At 39.8% G+C, this 12,910-nt stretch overlaps 2 protein-coding genes across 6 annotated transcripts in view; one reads left to right on the plus strand and one right to left on the minus strand.

Moving 5' to 3' along the window:
* Positions 1–12,858, minus strand: part of MBTD1 (mbt domain containing 1) — a 34,651-nt gene extending 21,793 nt beyond the window's left edge. The window contains exons 1-6 of one of the 5 annotated variants that reach the window (XM_018073284.2): positions 11,860–12,858; positions 11,329–11,517; positions 5,633–5,834; positions 4,338–4,477; positions 3,289–3,403; positions 3,115–3,200 (exon numbers count right to left, since the gene is read on the minus strand). In XM_018073284.2, coding sequence (XP_017928773.1) covers positions 3,115–3,200; positions 3,289–3,403; positions 4,338–4,477; positions 5,633–5,786 — 495 coding nt within the window. In that variant the 5' untranslated portion in view covers positions 5,787–5,834; positions 11,329–11,517; positions 11,860–12,858. Of the gene's footprint in view, positions 1–3,114; positions 3,201–3,288; positions 3,404–4,337; positions 4,478–5,632; positions 5,835–11,328 lie in introns of all 5 variants that reach the window. The other 4 variants (XM_018073287.2, XM_018073289.2, XM_018073288.2 and 1 more) reach the window with 4 other exon arrangements.
* The window catches only part of UTP18 (UTP18 small subunit processome component), a 13,043-nt gene continuing 9,858 nt past the window's right edge, over positions 9,726–12,910 (plus strand). Inside the window, exon 1 of the mRNA XM_029960083.1 lies at positions 9,726–9,803. Within this exon, the coding sequence (XP_029815943.1) occupies positions 9,726–9,803 (78 nt within the window). The remainder of the gene's footprint in view (positions 9,804–12,910) is intronic.

Here is a 12,910-nt window from a genome sequence, read left to right on the forward strand (position 1 = left end):
CATGGCTTCCTGCTCCAGGAGATGACCTGGGAGGGCCTCTCTGTGAGCAGCAGATGCCTTCTCTGCAAGGTAAGGTGCAGTCAGGGAGGGCCTATTGGACAGGAGCACCTAAAGGCCAAGTATCCCCACATGCCCAGCTGAGCAAAGATCTCCTGGGTTAAATAAGTGGCTTCTAAAGGTTATGGATGGCACCAACATTGCCATGATTTCAGACTTTGCCATTTAAATCCTGATTTAATTTAAAGTGATGCTACCAGTTCCTGAAGTGCAAGGAATGCTGAAACCTCGTGTGTGAGCAGTGCCCCAACAACAGGTAATGCCAGAGGAGACAATGTGCAAAAGGGCTTAAAACACAAAGTTCAAAGCAAAGCACTGCCACCCAGTGCAACATCCTGGAAATGCTCCCTTAAACTGGATTTATTTTAATAACACGAGAAACCAAGAGAATGAAAATCTTTTGGCTCAGAATAAAATTCACCTGGAAGAAAGAACTCCAGGAAATGTGCCTCTCACTAGCAACAGAGTGGAAAAAATAATTACTCTTAATTGTGCATTAGGCTGTACATTAAGTAGTACTGAGAAAGAACTCAAAGCACTGTACTTGCTTTCAGTTCTAGGAATGGTTTGGGCTAATAAAAGCAAATACAGAAAAAGGTAAAAAATGTTTAGAGGAGAAAGAAGCTGGAATGCAGGTCAGCAATGAGCTTGTAACATGTGACTAAGCTACAACACAATGTTAAAAAAGGTTTTTCTCCTTGCATCAGCTACTGCTGAGTGACTGATTAAGGCAATTTGACTAAAAGAGCAGCTGCAAGGTGCACAAATGGCAATTGTGGCTTTGTCACAGGTTTCCTACATGACAAACCAAAACAGTTCTCTACTTCAGTTTACTGAACTACGAGGTTGGCATGGTCATACCATTGCTACTGAATTTCATTAGTGTTACTCAACAGTGATGTCTGGAATAAAGGCAACAGGGAAGCACAAAACCCACATCAAAATACTTGAAAAAGAGCTAGAAGGAACTTCAAAGATACAGACATTTGAATTCTAAATTATAACTGTTCTAAATTGAAGAGGAAACAATCCCCCAGGAAAAAAACCCAACAAACCAAAACATCAGTGGGAAATCTACATCAGAGCTGAGATACTGAAGTGTGCCAGGTTACGAAAAAAAAAATCAATAAGCCAAATCTCACAGCTCATAATTCCCCTAAATTGTCTTTAATATTGTTCCCTGTCATATATTCATACAGATACACCAGTATAACCAGTAAATTCAATATATTTTATTGAATAACAAATTTAAGGATAGATATGTCATTATTTAACTGTCAACTAAAATCTTTGGTTTTGAACAGAATAAGCTTTTATATTCCATCACATACACACAACATGTGCATGGAGTCCATAATATGGATGGTAAACAAACCAACAGTACAAACTTTTACAAATCAGAGCAACAGTACACAGAAAACAGCAATAATCTTTCCAGAGAGATGAAAAGAGTATTGTTTAACTATCAGTGTAAAGTGGGACAGAGAGAAGGATCTACCAAGAGAACACTAACAGATTCTGGTTGTTATTTTTCAAAGAAATAACGACAGTAAAGTTAAATGCAAATCACACCCTTGTAACACTAACTCACGTCCACCAAAGAAGTGGAAATCTCCAAAGCAAATTGTAGGATTTGCATTTTACTTGTCTAAAAAAGGAAAATGGGGACAGAAAAAGAACCAGCAGGTTTAGTGGCACTGGCACCATGAAGTTTGTGAAAACTTCCAAGGCAAAATGTGAACGTTAGTGTGGTATTGGTTTATGTTATTGGTTCATCATTCAGTTTCATGAAGGAAGCAGTAAGAAACGGAGATAAAACTCCTTTTAATATAGAATGTTGCAGCATAATTTACAAGTGACCTGACTGTGGTAGCTACTGAAGGTGCCAAAAGCAGAGGCCACGTTATCAATGGACACGGACTTAGGAAATTGCTTCAACACGTACAGAACTGTGGAAGCAAAATGCAAACATGCTGACTTGAGCACTTGGAATTTGATACAAATTCCCAAAGTTATACTAAGGCAAGGCTCTGTTCTGTGCAATAGTTAAGGCCTCTGAGCATAAAGGGTGCTATTCACAAAGTGCCAACTGCCAGGAGCCCTCAACTCCTACTGATTTATGAGCTGACAGGGCTCAGCATGAATTCCAGAGCTGGACAGAAAATATGTCTCTCTCCTCTCTCATGGACAACTTCTATGAAACAAAATGTTTGTTTTGATTGCAGCTTTCATCATATAATTTTGAGCAAAACAAAAATTTTGTAAGCTGGAACACTTCAGCTTCCCAAATAAAAAAAAAAAAAATATGCTGAGAAAACATTTTCTGTCAGAAAGTTTTTACTTAAAAGACAGAAAGTACTGACAATATTTTAAACAAGGGCTAATTACTGGAATTCAACAAACACATTAAAGACAGATGGTGCTAAATATTTTCCTCATCCCCTAATTTCCTCAGTGATTACAGAATGTATTTTTGTTTGGAATTGTTAGAACGCTAATACAAAGAAAAACTACCTTTTTAATTTCAGATTTCTAAAAAGCCTTCATTTTCTTGTATTTCTACACTATCTGGAAGCAAAAGTGACAGGGAGAATCTGACTAAAAACTAAGAAAAAAAAAATCCCAAATCTAAATATGTAACCAAAAGATCAGTCCACACAATGGAGCAGGCCTGACTTAATCTAAAAAGCTTTCTGTAACTTTTTCTAGTATAGCATGACTTGGTGGGTTTGTTACTCTGCAGTACACTGGATGACTTTGTGCCTTGAATGTGAGAAAAATAACTCCACAAGTGTTTAAGAGCCCTCCTTTTACTTTTTGTTTATGGGAGTATATATGATGAAAGTAACTAACAGGGTTCAGAACGGTTTTAAAGGGCAGATAAAAATATATCTACCTAGAAAACAGTCACACTAACACAGTTTATAATATAGGTTTCTAAGATCACAAAACATATGTGGATGGGAACGTTTTGCAAAAATGACTCCAAGGATTCCCATGGACTCACTCTCTCATGCCACACACACACAAGGAAAGCACATATTGAGAAATACTTACGTGTTTAAAGCAGGTAACAGGAGCTGCTGTAAAGCTATTGCTATTGATGTAGTTACCCCAGCTGAAACCTTCCACGGGGACAGCTGCTAAGAGAAAGTTATTTTATTTAGGAAGCTGCTAATGAGTCACAAATCTTTTATTATTTTTGCCTCAGCTCTGTTTATTTGCTGTTACCTGCTTTCGTCTTTGCCTGGTTTTGTAGAGTTGCCTGGTACTGAGCATATGCTGCTAATTTAGCCACCAAGGGCTGTTTTTGTAGAACTTTAGCCTTCTTTGTTGGAGGTTTACCCTAAAACAACAAAAAAAAGCTAAGTAAATATCGTCTTTCTAAACTCCCATCAGGAAATTTCCACAGGTCTGTAGCACATCTCTGGTGCATTTAACTAAAAGTCAGAACACCACAGAATAGAAGTTGACTAAGTAACACAAAACTACACATAATATAAAATAGATTTAAAAACCAGCAGCAAAGAATGTCCAAAAGATGACTTTTGTACTAGTATTCCAACTTGAACAGCTTTATAGATTCATTGTTGTTTACCTGAAAAAAAGATATCTTTTAAAAGCAGGTCAAAAGGAAGAACTTTTAATCTAATTTATACCAATGTAATTTCTTGGCATTTGTTGCAATGAATAGGATACAATGATAGGATACAATGATACCTCTTGACATTTCTTTATGCTCTCTAAAGTAAGAAAGTATTTTCACAGAATCACAGAATATGCTGAGTTGGAAGGGACCCCTAAGGATCATGGAGTCCAACTCCTGGCCCTGCACAGGCCCATCCCCAAGAGTCACACCATGTGCCCCAGACTATTGTCTAAACACCTCTTCAACTCTGTCAGGCTTGGTGCTGTGATGACTTCTCTGGGGAGCCTGTTCCATTTTGGGTATGAGATGCATGGAATTCCAAGTCATTACATACACAGACTGAAGTTTTCTTCTAACTTTCTCTTGCAGAAGAGCTACTCCAGGAGAAATGAATTAAAGAGTGACTATTCTTTTTATTTTTTTAAATTAATTTTGATAATGACAACTTTCACCAACCAACACTGCTGAGCAAAGTGATTTGCTCATTACCCACGCAGTTAAAGCTTAAAACTGTGGCTTTAAATTTTAATCATTTAGGAAACTTATCTTCAAACATGCAGCAAGCTCTACAAACACACACATTTCCCAAGCACAGACTACAGTAAGGATGTAAAGAAAACGGGGTCTGTACCGCTACCTGAAGCCTGGCCAGAATGCTGGCCTTCTTGGAGTTGGAGGAGTAGCTTCTGGAGCAGGACACGCTGCAGAAGCGCTTTGTTTTAGAGTAAAAAGCGTCCCGGACACCAACCATCCCACACATCTCACATGTGGCTGAGCAGGAGAGAAAAACACCCGTGTTAAGAGTGTAACTAAAACCTCAGTGAAAATTCAGAGCAAAGGCAACAGAATGAAGGTCTGGGTGGTGACACAACTCAACAGTTTCTGACGGTTTGGTCCCGAAGGGAATTGCACAGAAAAAGAATTTCAAACTTAAACCACCACCACTCGTGTCAGTGAGACAACAAGAACCTCAGGTTCACTGGTGAAATGGTGCCTCCCTTCTGCTCCCTATTAATTTTACCCCTGGTAGAAGTGACTGGCTCAGCTAAATCAGCTAATGCAGCTTTCTGTGTTTTCGTGGTTCTCAAGGAAACATCTGTTTTGAATCTGGGCCTGTCAAGCCTCATTTCCTCTAAATATTTAATATGTCCAACATGAAATAAAACCAGATCTCTTTTCTGATTCACAAATTAGTATATTCAAAGTACCCTAGCCCACCAATGTTCCCTTCTGTCTGGAATCACATGCTTCAGAGGTGGACAGCTGTGGCCCACCAAGTTGTTCCATGATGACTAAGACTGAAACCAACTCACGCCAGTGAGACAACACCAAAATTCTACTAATCTAGAGAGCTCTACTAATCAGTGATGATTTTGGATAAAATATTTTCCCCCAGTAATAAAAGAAACCTCTCCTTTTAAACTTATTTTCCCAATATACTCTAGCTCACAGCTAGTGGGGAGGGTACAGGTATACACTGACAGGCTTTATACAGTAGCAGTAATGAAGTTTTCCTGCTATAGGAAGAAATATATTTAATATATTGTGTATACAACATAAAGGGCAGAGAGAAGGCATGCCCTGGCATAGAGAGAACACACTGACTTTCCTCAAAGCTTAAAGAATAAAAACACTATACACAAGAACATACACATGTGTGTGCAGACATACACAACACACATTTGATGGGAGGTCAGATGTTCCCATACTATTTTTTCCAGTCAACGGGATTCAAAACATATCTTATTTCAAACTAGCAAACCCCAAACGATCCCTCCCCTCCCAAAACTAACAAACCCCAGCCCTTTCAGCTGTTTTAGACTCTTTTCAGTGGGGACCAATATTTGGGACCGGACCCTCACAACTCACAGCAGAGTCTAAAAAAACATCACTATGTAACTCTGTACTCACGCACCACTTACTTACCCATGCCAGATTTGCCATCTGGATAAGTATAAACTTGCCCATTGTTCTTGATAATTGGGAGACTGGATGGCAAAGGAGCAACCTCCTCCTCACTCTCATCTGAACTGGAGCTGCTGCTGGTGTCCTCACTACAACTATCATAACCGTCAAACATCCCGAACGAGTCTCGGCGTTTCCTCTCCACTCGTGAAGTATGTTCTGTCTAGAAATTAAAAACAACCAAACAACAAAACCACCACAGAATAGCAGGACATTCTGAATGCAAACGTTTCAAAGTCAAGCTTAAAGTGTTTCAAAGGTCAGTCTTTAGATGTTCAAGGAACTGCTCTATCAGCACAGACGTGAGCCGTGCACTGCCAATTAAATGAGCACTGTTATAATCTAAACTGGCCAATTTCTGGTATTGTGATATATGGGAAGAAAAATCTATCTCCCAATCCACTCAGAATACACAGTAGCCATCCATACATTTCTCTTCCTTAGTATCTTCAGAGTTCATTAAACCTGATGTGCTGAATACTGACAGCCACACGGATCTTATATGCAAATGAGCACATTCCAGATGGCTACAGCCAATCCCACTAAAACTCGTTCATTTGAGAAGGCTGGGCAGAGAAAAGGCAGTTCAACCAAGAGGGCACTTATACCACAGGAACAGGAATGAGGGGCTCTCTGCTCTCATTGGTTTGGGGGGTTATCCATAAATCACTGTGTCTCCCGTGTGGAGCAGGAACACCTCTGCACCTCACAGGGATGTTCTGGGGATTATTACATTAACGATTATGAAGAGCTCAGTTACTATGGCAATGGGGTCTGTACAAATGCTGAAAGATAGAAAGGTGACTAATTTGCCACTGTCATATACAAAAAACTTGTTACATAATAGTTTTTTTCTATAACCAAAAAACCTAAAGTCAGATAAAAACATAAGTTCTTGATGAATGCGTGACAGTTAAGCAATTTCCAAAGACACTAAAGAAGAAATAGATTAATTGGTATATTTTTTCTGAGGCACATCCAACACATGCATTTTGACAGTGACGATTTTCACTTCATTAATATCTTACACAGCTCTGCTTAAACAAGGCTACTGCTACATGAGCTCCCCTTATAAAGGTGAGAAAAATATTTTTAAAATTTCAAAGTATTTCCATAATCCTTAATAGCACCTACTAAGTTTGAAAGGTAGTAACAGATAAAGAGAAAACAAAGAAAAATTCTACAATAGAAGCATAAGTTAGGAGAATGAAGTACAGCCAAGAAAACAAGAAAAACTAAGAAAGCCATTGCCTCTTTCTCTTCTAAGAGTTAATTTTATTTAAAAGTCAATGTAGACAGAAAAATAATATGTGATTGGGCTTTTCTTTCTTAAATTGCATTTGGGTTCATAGCTTTAAGATTTCATCACAGTAATTCCCCAAATCCCTTTCCTAGAGAGTATATGCTGAACATCTTTATTGTTGGATCTCATCCGAGCCTTTTTCTGCCATGCTATCCCTTTATTATAATACTCTCTATTCTCCTTTGCAATCTGAATAAATCCTATTATGGAAGAATTTCCTAATAGTTAAAAGGGAGAACTGATTTCCACACTGACCCAATGTTAGCATTCCATTATGAAAAAAAAATTTCCCCCCAAAACCCAGTTATGCAATAAGGCAAAGACATTTAACACACTTAAATAGCTCTGAAACAAAACAACAAAAAAAGTCAGTGTGATGTTAGTTATGCACATATTCCTCAATTTGATATTAAAACCAATCAAAACCTTGGGTAGGGCATAACCTGACAACTCCCTGGAAGCACTGGCCATGGTACCCCCGGGCATTATTAGAGGAAACACTGAGCCATGGCAGGCAAAGCCCAGCCCTGACCTGCACTGGCAGCAGTGCCACCTGTGCCATCTCCCCTGTGCCACCAGCCACCAACAAACACCACCAGTGACTTGTTTGTGAGTGCACGTGTGTGCAGCTCAAGGCAGGAGTTGAGCACAACGTTGCCATGGATACAGGATCCTGTGAATGCTGCCAGGAATTTTCAGATCAGAAGATGAAAACTGGTCCTCTTCCTCAAGCTTTCATGAACTCCTGAATCTCTCTCAATATTTAAGTTCCCCTGACCACAGCCTCTGCTAACAAAATGTAATTCCATATGAACCATTCACAACAGCACCACCAGAACACCAGGATGCCTGGGAGGTTTTATGGATCGATGCTAGTGGTGTTTCAGAGCACAGTGAAGGATCTCCTCCTTCATTCCCTCATCCTCCCCAAGTCAGCTGATCTGATTTCACCAGGAGATTAGGGCCTCATCCCACAGCAAGGTAATTCTATGGCTTCAGCCCTTTATTGGAAGCTGCAGTACAAGGCAGTCTCAGGGACATCCCCTTCCCATGCCAGACTGGAGAACGCTGCACCCACAGGGCAGTGGCTTTGCTAGCAGAGCTCTGAAATGCTCTCTCAGCTCAGAGGGAATTAAAGTGCAGCCCATTCCCAGTCCCTCCAACTCCCAGTGCTCAGCAGAGACTCTCTACAGCCAGCTCTGCTCTGCTCCCACTGCAAGGGAAGGGGGAAGAAGGGCTGGGAAGCTGGGGGTGAGGTGAAGGACCAGAAACAGGCTGAAGGCAGGGCCAAGATGACAATCACAGACACCACAACTGCACTTGGCTCTTTTTGTTCTCCTTTTGCATCACATCCATTTAGAACCTCGATGTTACTGCTAAGCCCTCTTTGCCAAAAAAATCCACAGATGAGAAGGAAAACATTTTCTCTGTCTAAATGGAAAGTTGGGCCCTGTACTGAGAAAATCATTCTTCAGCATTATACAAGTTCCTAAGTAGCAATCATCAAGATTCAGCTTAACTACACTGCCAAAACAAGTCTCACATCACCTTTCCATTGTCTTAATATTTGGCCAAATTGTTCCAATTCAAAATTTTTGTAACTCAGATTTGCAATCCAAAAAAGCAGCTTTGCTTACTGTTTAAAAATAATACTGTACTTTATTATAAAACATTTCTATCTAAGTTTTTGCCAGAAAATGACCATGTGTGCCAGATAATTTATGTAGGACATCCTTAATGTTAATTTATAGTTATTGTCCGGATTGCAATTCTGGAGAAAACACTCAAAATATGTTTCATGAGACTTAGGAGAGGTAGAGTTTGCAGGAAAAAAAACAATTACTTTGTGCACAAAAGTAGGTGGAAGTTAGGGAATATGATATGCAAATACCTATGCTGGAATTTTCCTGGAGAAGATCAAAACATTTCTATTTTGATAATAAACACCACCAAGGTTCTTTCTAACCCATGTTAAAACACAACATTTGTAGAAATAAATGAAAAACATGTGGAAGCTTCTATAACCCTTCCTGCAGAACTTGGATGGACCCTGTAAAAGGAGAGGAACTCTGACACCTGAAACTGAAAAGACTTGGGGTATCAACTGAATTCGAAGGTCAAAACCACATCCTTAAAAGAAAGGACAATTTATACCTCAAACAGAATTATAACCAAGATAAAGCAGCTGCTTTGGTACAGCAGCAGCCTGCAATTCCTCCTGAGTTCTTGTTGACTGGTTCCATCTTTCTCTTTTGAACATTAAGTATAAAATTTGCCCATTCCTGATTTTGTAGGGTCTCAATCTCTACCACCGACAGCTCCTGAAGCGCTGGTGGTCTCTAAACACACTGTGGTGAACTTCATCAGACACCAGGAACTTGGAACCATCTATCTCATGTACACATTCTCTGCTGCTTTGCTATCCCTCCTATCTTCAAAAAGGGCAAAAGGAGGACGCAGGAAATGACAGACCAAGGGGCCTCATCGCAGTCCCTGGGAAGGTGAAGGGACAAGCAATGCTGGAAGTCATTTCTAGGCACACGAAAGACAAGGAATTCTGAGTTCTTGTGTGTCTGAAGCAGCACCTCACCGTGGCAGCTGCAAAACACAGGTAAGCAAACAAAAACCACCCAAAATCAACAACAAACCAGTTTCTTACTCTTCACAACTGGACTTAGGACTAAAACTCAGGCTGAGGAGGTTTCTTTTCCTCAAAACAGAATCGAATCAGTGCTGTTCGCCTTCGAACAAATGTGGGAACATATTCCTGCCTATCCACAGGAACTGCTTGGAGCAGGAGCCTGGCTTGCTATAAAACAGAACCTTGTGGTGGGTTAATGCCAAAAGAGGAGTAGCTGGAGAGACTCCACCACTAATAGAGTCGAGCTGTACATTAAGCAGAAGCAACGCACAAAGAAAGGAACAAGCCAAACTTTGAAGCGCCCCAGCTAAGGCTGATTTTCCTAATAAGATTACTGGTTCCTCCACAGGGAAGGGTTTCAGTCAGAGCAACATCAAACCTGGGCTGAGCAGGACTATTTGCTCGGGGGGTTTCTTGCATTCTTTTCTTTATTGAAGGGAGGGGTGGAGAAAGGAGCTTTTAAGAACTGCTTTCTTATTCTGCCCAACTTCCCATTTTCCTGTTCTTCCTCTCCTCCCTGTGAATACTTGGCAACAGAGTATTTTTAAGAAATACTCTTAATTAACCATTACATAAGGCAAATGGTATGATAAAAGAATATAGTTAAGGAAACCGGTTTCCCTGAAAGCAGGAAGGCAACTCTAAACAGAAATGAAAATAAGTAGTTTCTCACTCTCTTAACACATACTCTTTAAATATATATATACACACACATTAAATTTGATCAGCACATTATAGCATATGTTCTTTGAGTACAAGAACTACTCTTACAGCATAAAAAACTTGTCACAAAGGGTAAACAATGCATGGCCAAAACACAAAATAAAACTATTTAACGTTAATTAGACATCAAACACTTACTCAGGAAATGGCTTTAGTGACTTGATGAAGACTATTTGCTCAACTATTGGCAACATTTATGAGAAAGCATTTTGAGGGTGAAAACTTGCAACAAGAATATCCAGTTATTATGTAACCAAACCTCTTGCCCCCAGGTAAGTGTACCTGGCCACGGGAGGATGATCCCCAACAGTCACAGAAAGGTTTCAAACCACTCCAAATGGTTGTTGCTACTACTGAATCAAGCTGGGGCACCAATTCAGAATGGCAGCAATTTGGAGCTTTGAGTACAAGAGCTGTAGCTTAAAGAAGGCCCACCAGCACCTCAACAGAGGGATCACTTCCTACATTCAGCTCCAGCCCCCCCAAACATGACAGAAGTATGGACAGATGGTATCTGAGGCCAAGGTCAACACTGAGGTCACCACAACCTTCAAGCCAAGGGGCTGTGATAAGACAGATTCACTTTAATCACATATCCTTAACAGATCCAAGTGTATTTCCAAGCTAGTCTTAAAATTGATGCATGGCTTTTGTTTTCAAAAGTCTATTGATGTTTTATGCTACAAGCTCAGTTTTGGATGTTGGCACTAAAGAAACAAGACGATGGAACTAATTTATTACAACTCTTCTGAATGTAAGCTGGCCAAAATAATTAACAGTAGAATCCCAGCTTGTCCCTGTGGAACTGAAGCCTAATTGTGCCTCAGAACATGACAAAAAATAGAAAATTCAAGCATGGTACCAATTTAAAGAAAACACACTTTCAGCTTTCATTTAAAACAAACAAACAAAAACCCCCAAAGCTAAACATCTTGGGATTCCTGGAAATCAGAACCAACCAAACTTACTTTTTTTATATAAGCAACTCACCTCTATCTGGAAATGTGCCTTCCACTCTTATTATAAGTAAAATCTCTGCTGGAAAATTACAGAAATGTTTTTTCCTGTCTCTTCATTTGCTATGTATGACAGCATTTTGTCTGAAGCCAGTTTCTGCTGTTTGCCAATGGTTTTGTCCATAGCCTCTTCCCCAGGGGGTTTCACACAAGAGGGGAGACTCTTTCATAAAAAAATATATCAAATTAGCAGGGAATTTTGGAGGGGGGTGTGATGATTAATATGTGAAATATCTGAGTTTTGAGAAAACTGAAAATCTGTTACAAACTCCATTATGTTTCTACAAAGCCCCTACAGGAATATCTGGAAGAGGCAAATACTTCACTTTAAACACTGTGTTACCATTAAAAAACAACAACAAACAAAACAACAAATTTAAATGTAAACCCTCCCAAAAAAACACCACCAACCCAAAACCCAAAGCCTTCAACATCTGAACTCATTTCATGTGCTCAGAGCCAGACTGAGCAAACGATCCCCCATGCCCAGAGTGTACCCACTTACCTGGGAAATGCAGGAATGCAGGAGTGGTTTTGCAGAAGGTACCAAAAGCCTTGCAAAATTAAATCAAATTTTAGAAGGTAAGAGAAATAAAATCCAGTGAGAGGGAGCTTCTGTGCATGTTTTCATTGCTACCAGAGGCACCTGGCTCTTTGGGGAACAATGAAGGGAATTCTGACTTCCAGCCTAAAATCCTTCAGCACGTTGCACAAGCCCACAGGTCTTCTCAAGAACAACTCCTGAACTACTCCTGTGGCATAAACAGTAACTTCCACATAGGAGAGAATATACCTCTGCATGGTTCCCTACAGCCTGCATTGCACACTTCCTCAAAACTATCCCTAAACAGAAGCAATGAGTAAAGGCAATTAATCTATCAAGTTCTATTGCCTTTCTAAAGGCAATAAAAGGAATATATTGTTTTAGTTCCTACTTAATGTTCCGGATTAGACTCTCTCATAGCCTTCTTATTCCATTCCTTACAAGTCAAAATCAAACTGTTAAATATAATAAATAAGTAAATGCATTTTCTCAGACTTGTAAAATAATTTTAATTTAAAATACAGGAGCTTGCCCTGCAGCTTTTAGTTTTAACTGGGGTTAGATGTGAAAAATCACAACGGTTGCCACCCACATTTTCATAGGTGTTTTAAAATAAATTACTTTTGCACGCACAGGAGTTTTTACCACAATCAGCATACGCTTTGTGGCAGGACTTTTAAATTTTAAAGCCACACTGGGGCAGAAATTGAGAAATTGCTAAATTTTAAACATTTCAAACATTTTCAGCAACAGCCTGAAAGTGAAACTGGTTTCAGGGGTTTACTGCTGCTCACAAAGAGAACAAAGTCACAATATCAGCGGTCATAAAAATCGCAGGGAGTGGGGAAGTGGCTACAAAGAATCCAAAACTTCTGAAGCGCTGATATTAAAGAAAAGTGCACAGCGTTTAAAACGAGCCTGGAAAACTAAACTCTGAATTAAGCTGGGAGTACCCGAGGAAGTTGCGGAGCAGGAGAGGGATCGAGGGCTGGAACTTTTCTCCGCGGCAGGA

This window comes from Manacus vitellinus, unplaced genomic scaffold (genome assembly GCF_001715985.3).
Source record: "Manacus vitellinus isolate BGI_N305 unplaced genomic scaffold, ASM171598v3 scaffold_24_pilon, whole genome shotgun sequence".
NCBI classification, from domain to species: domain Eukaryota; kingdom Metazoa; phylum Chordata; class Aves; order Passeriformes; family Pipridae; genus Manacus; species Manacus vitellinus.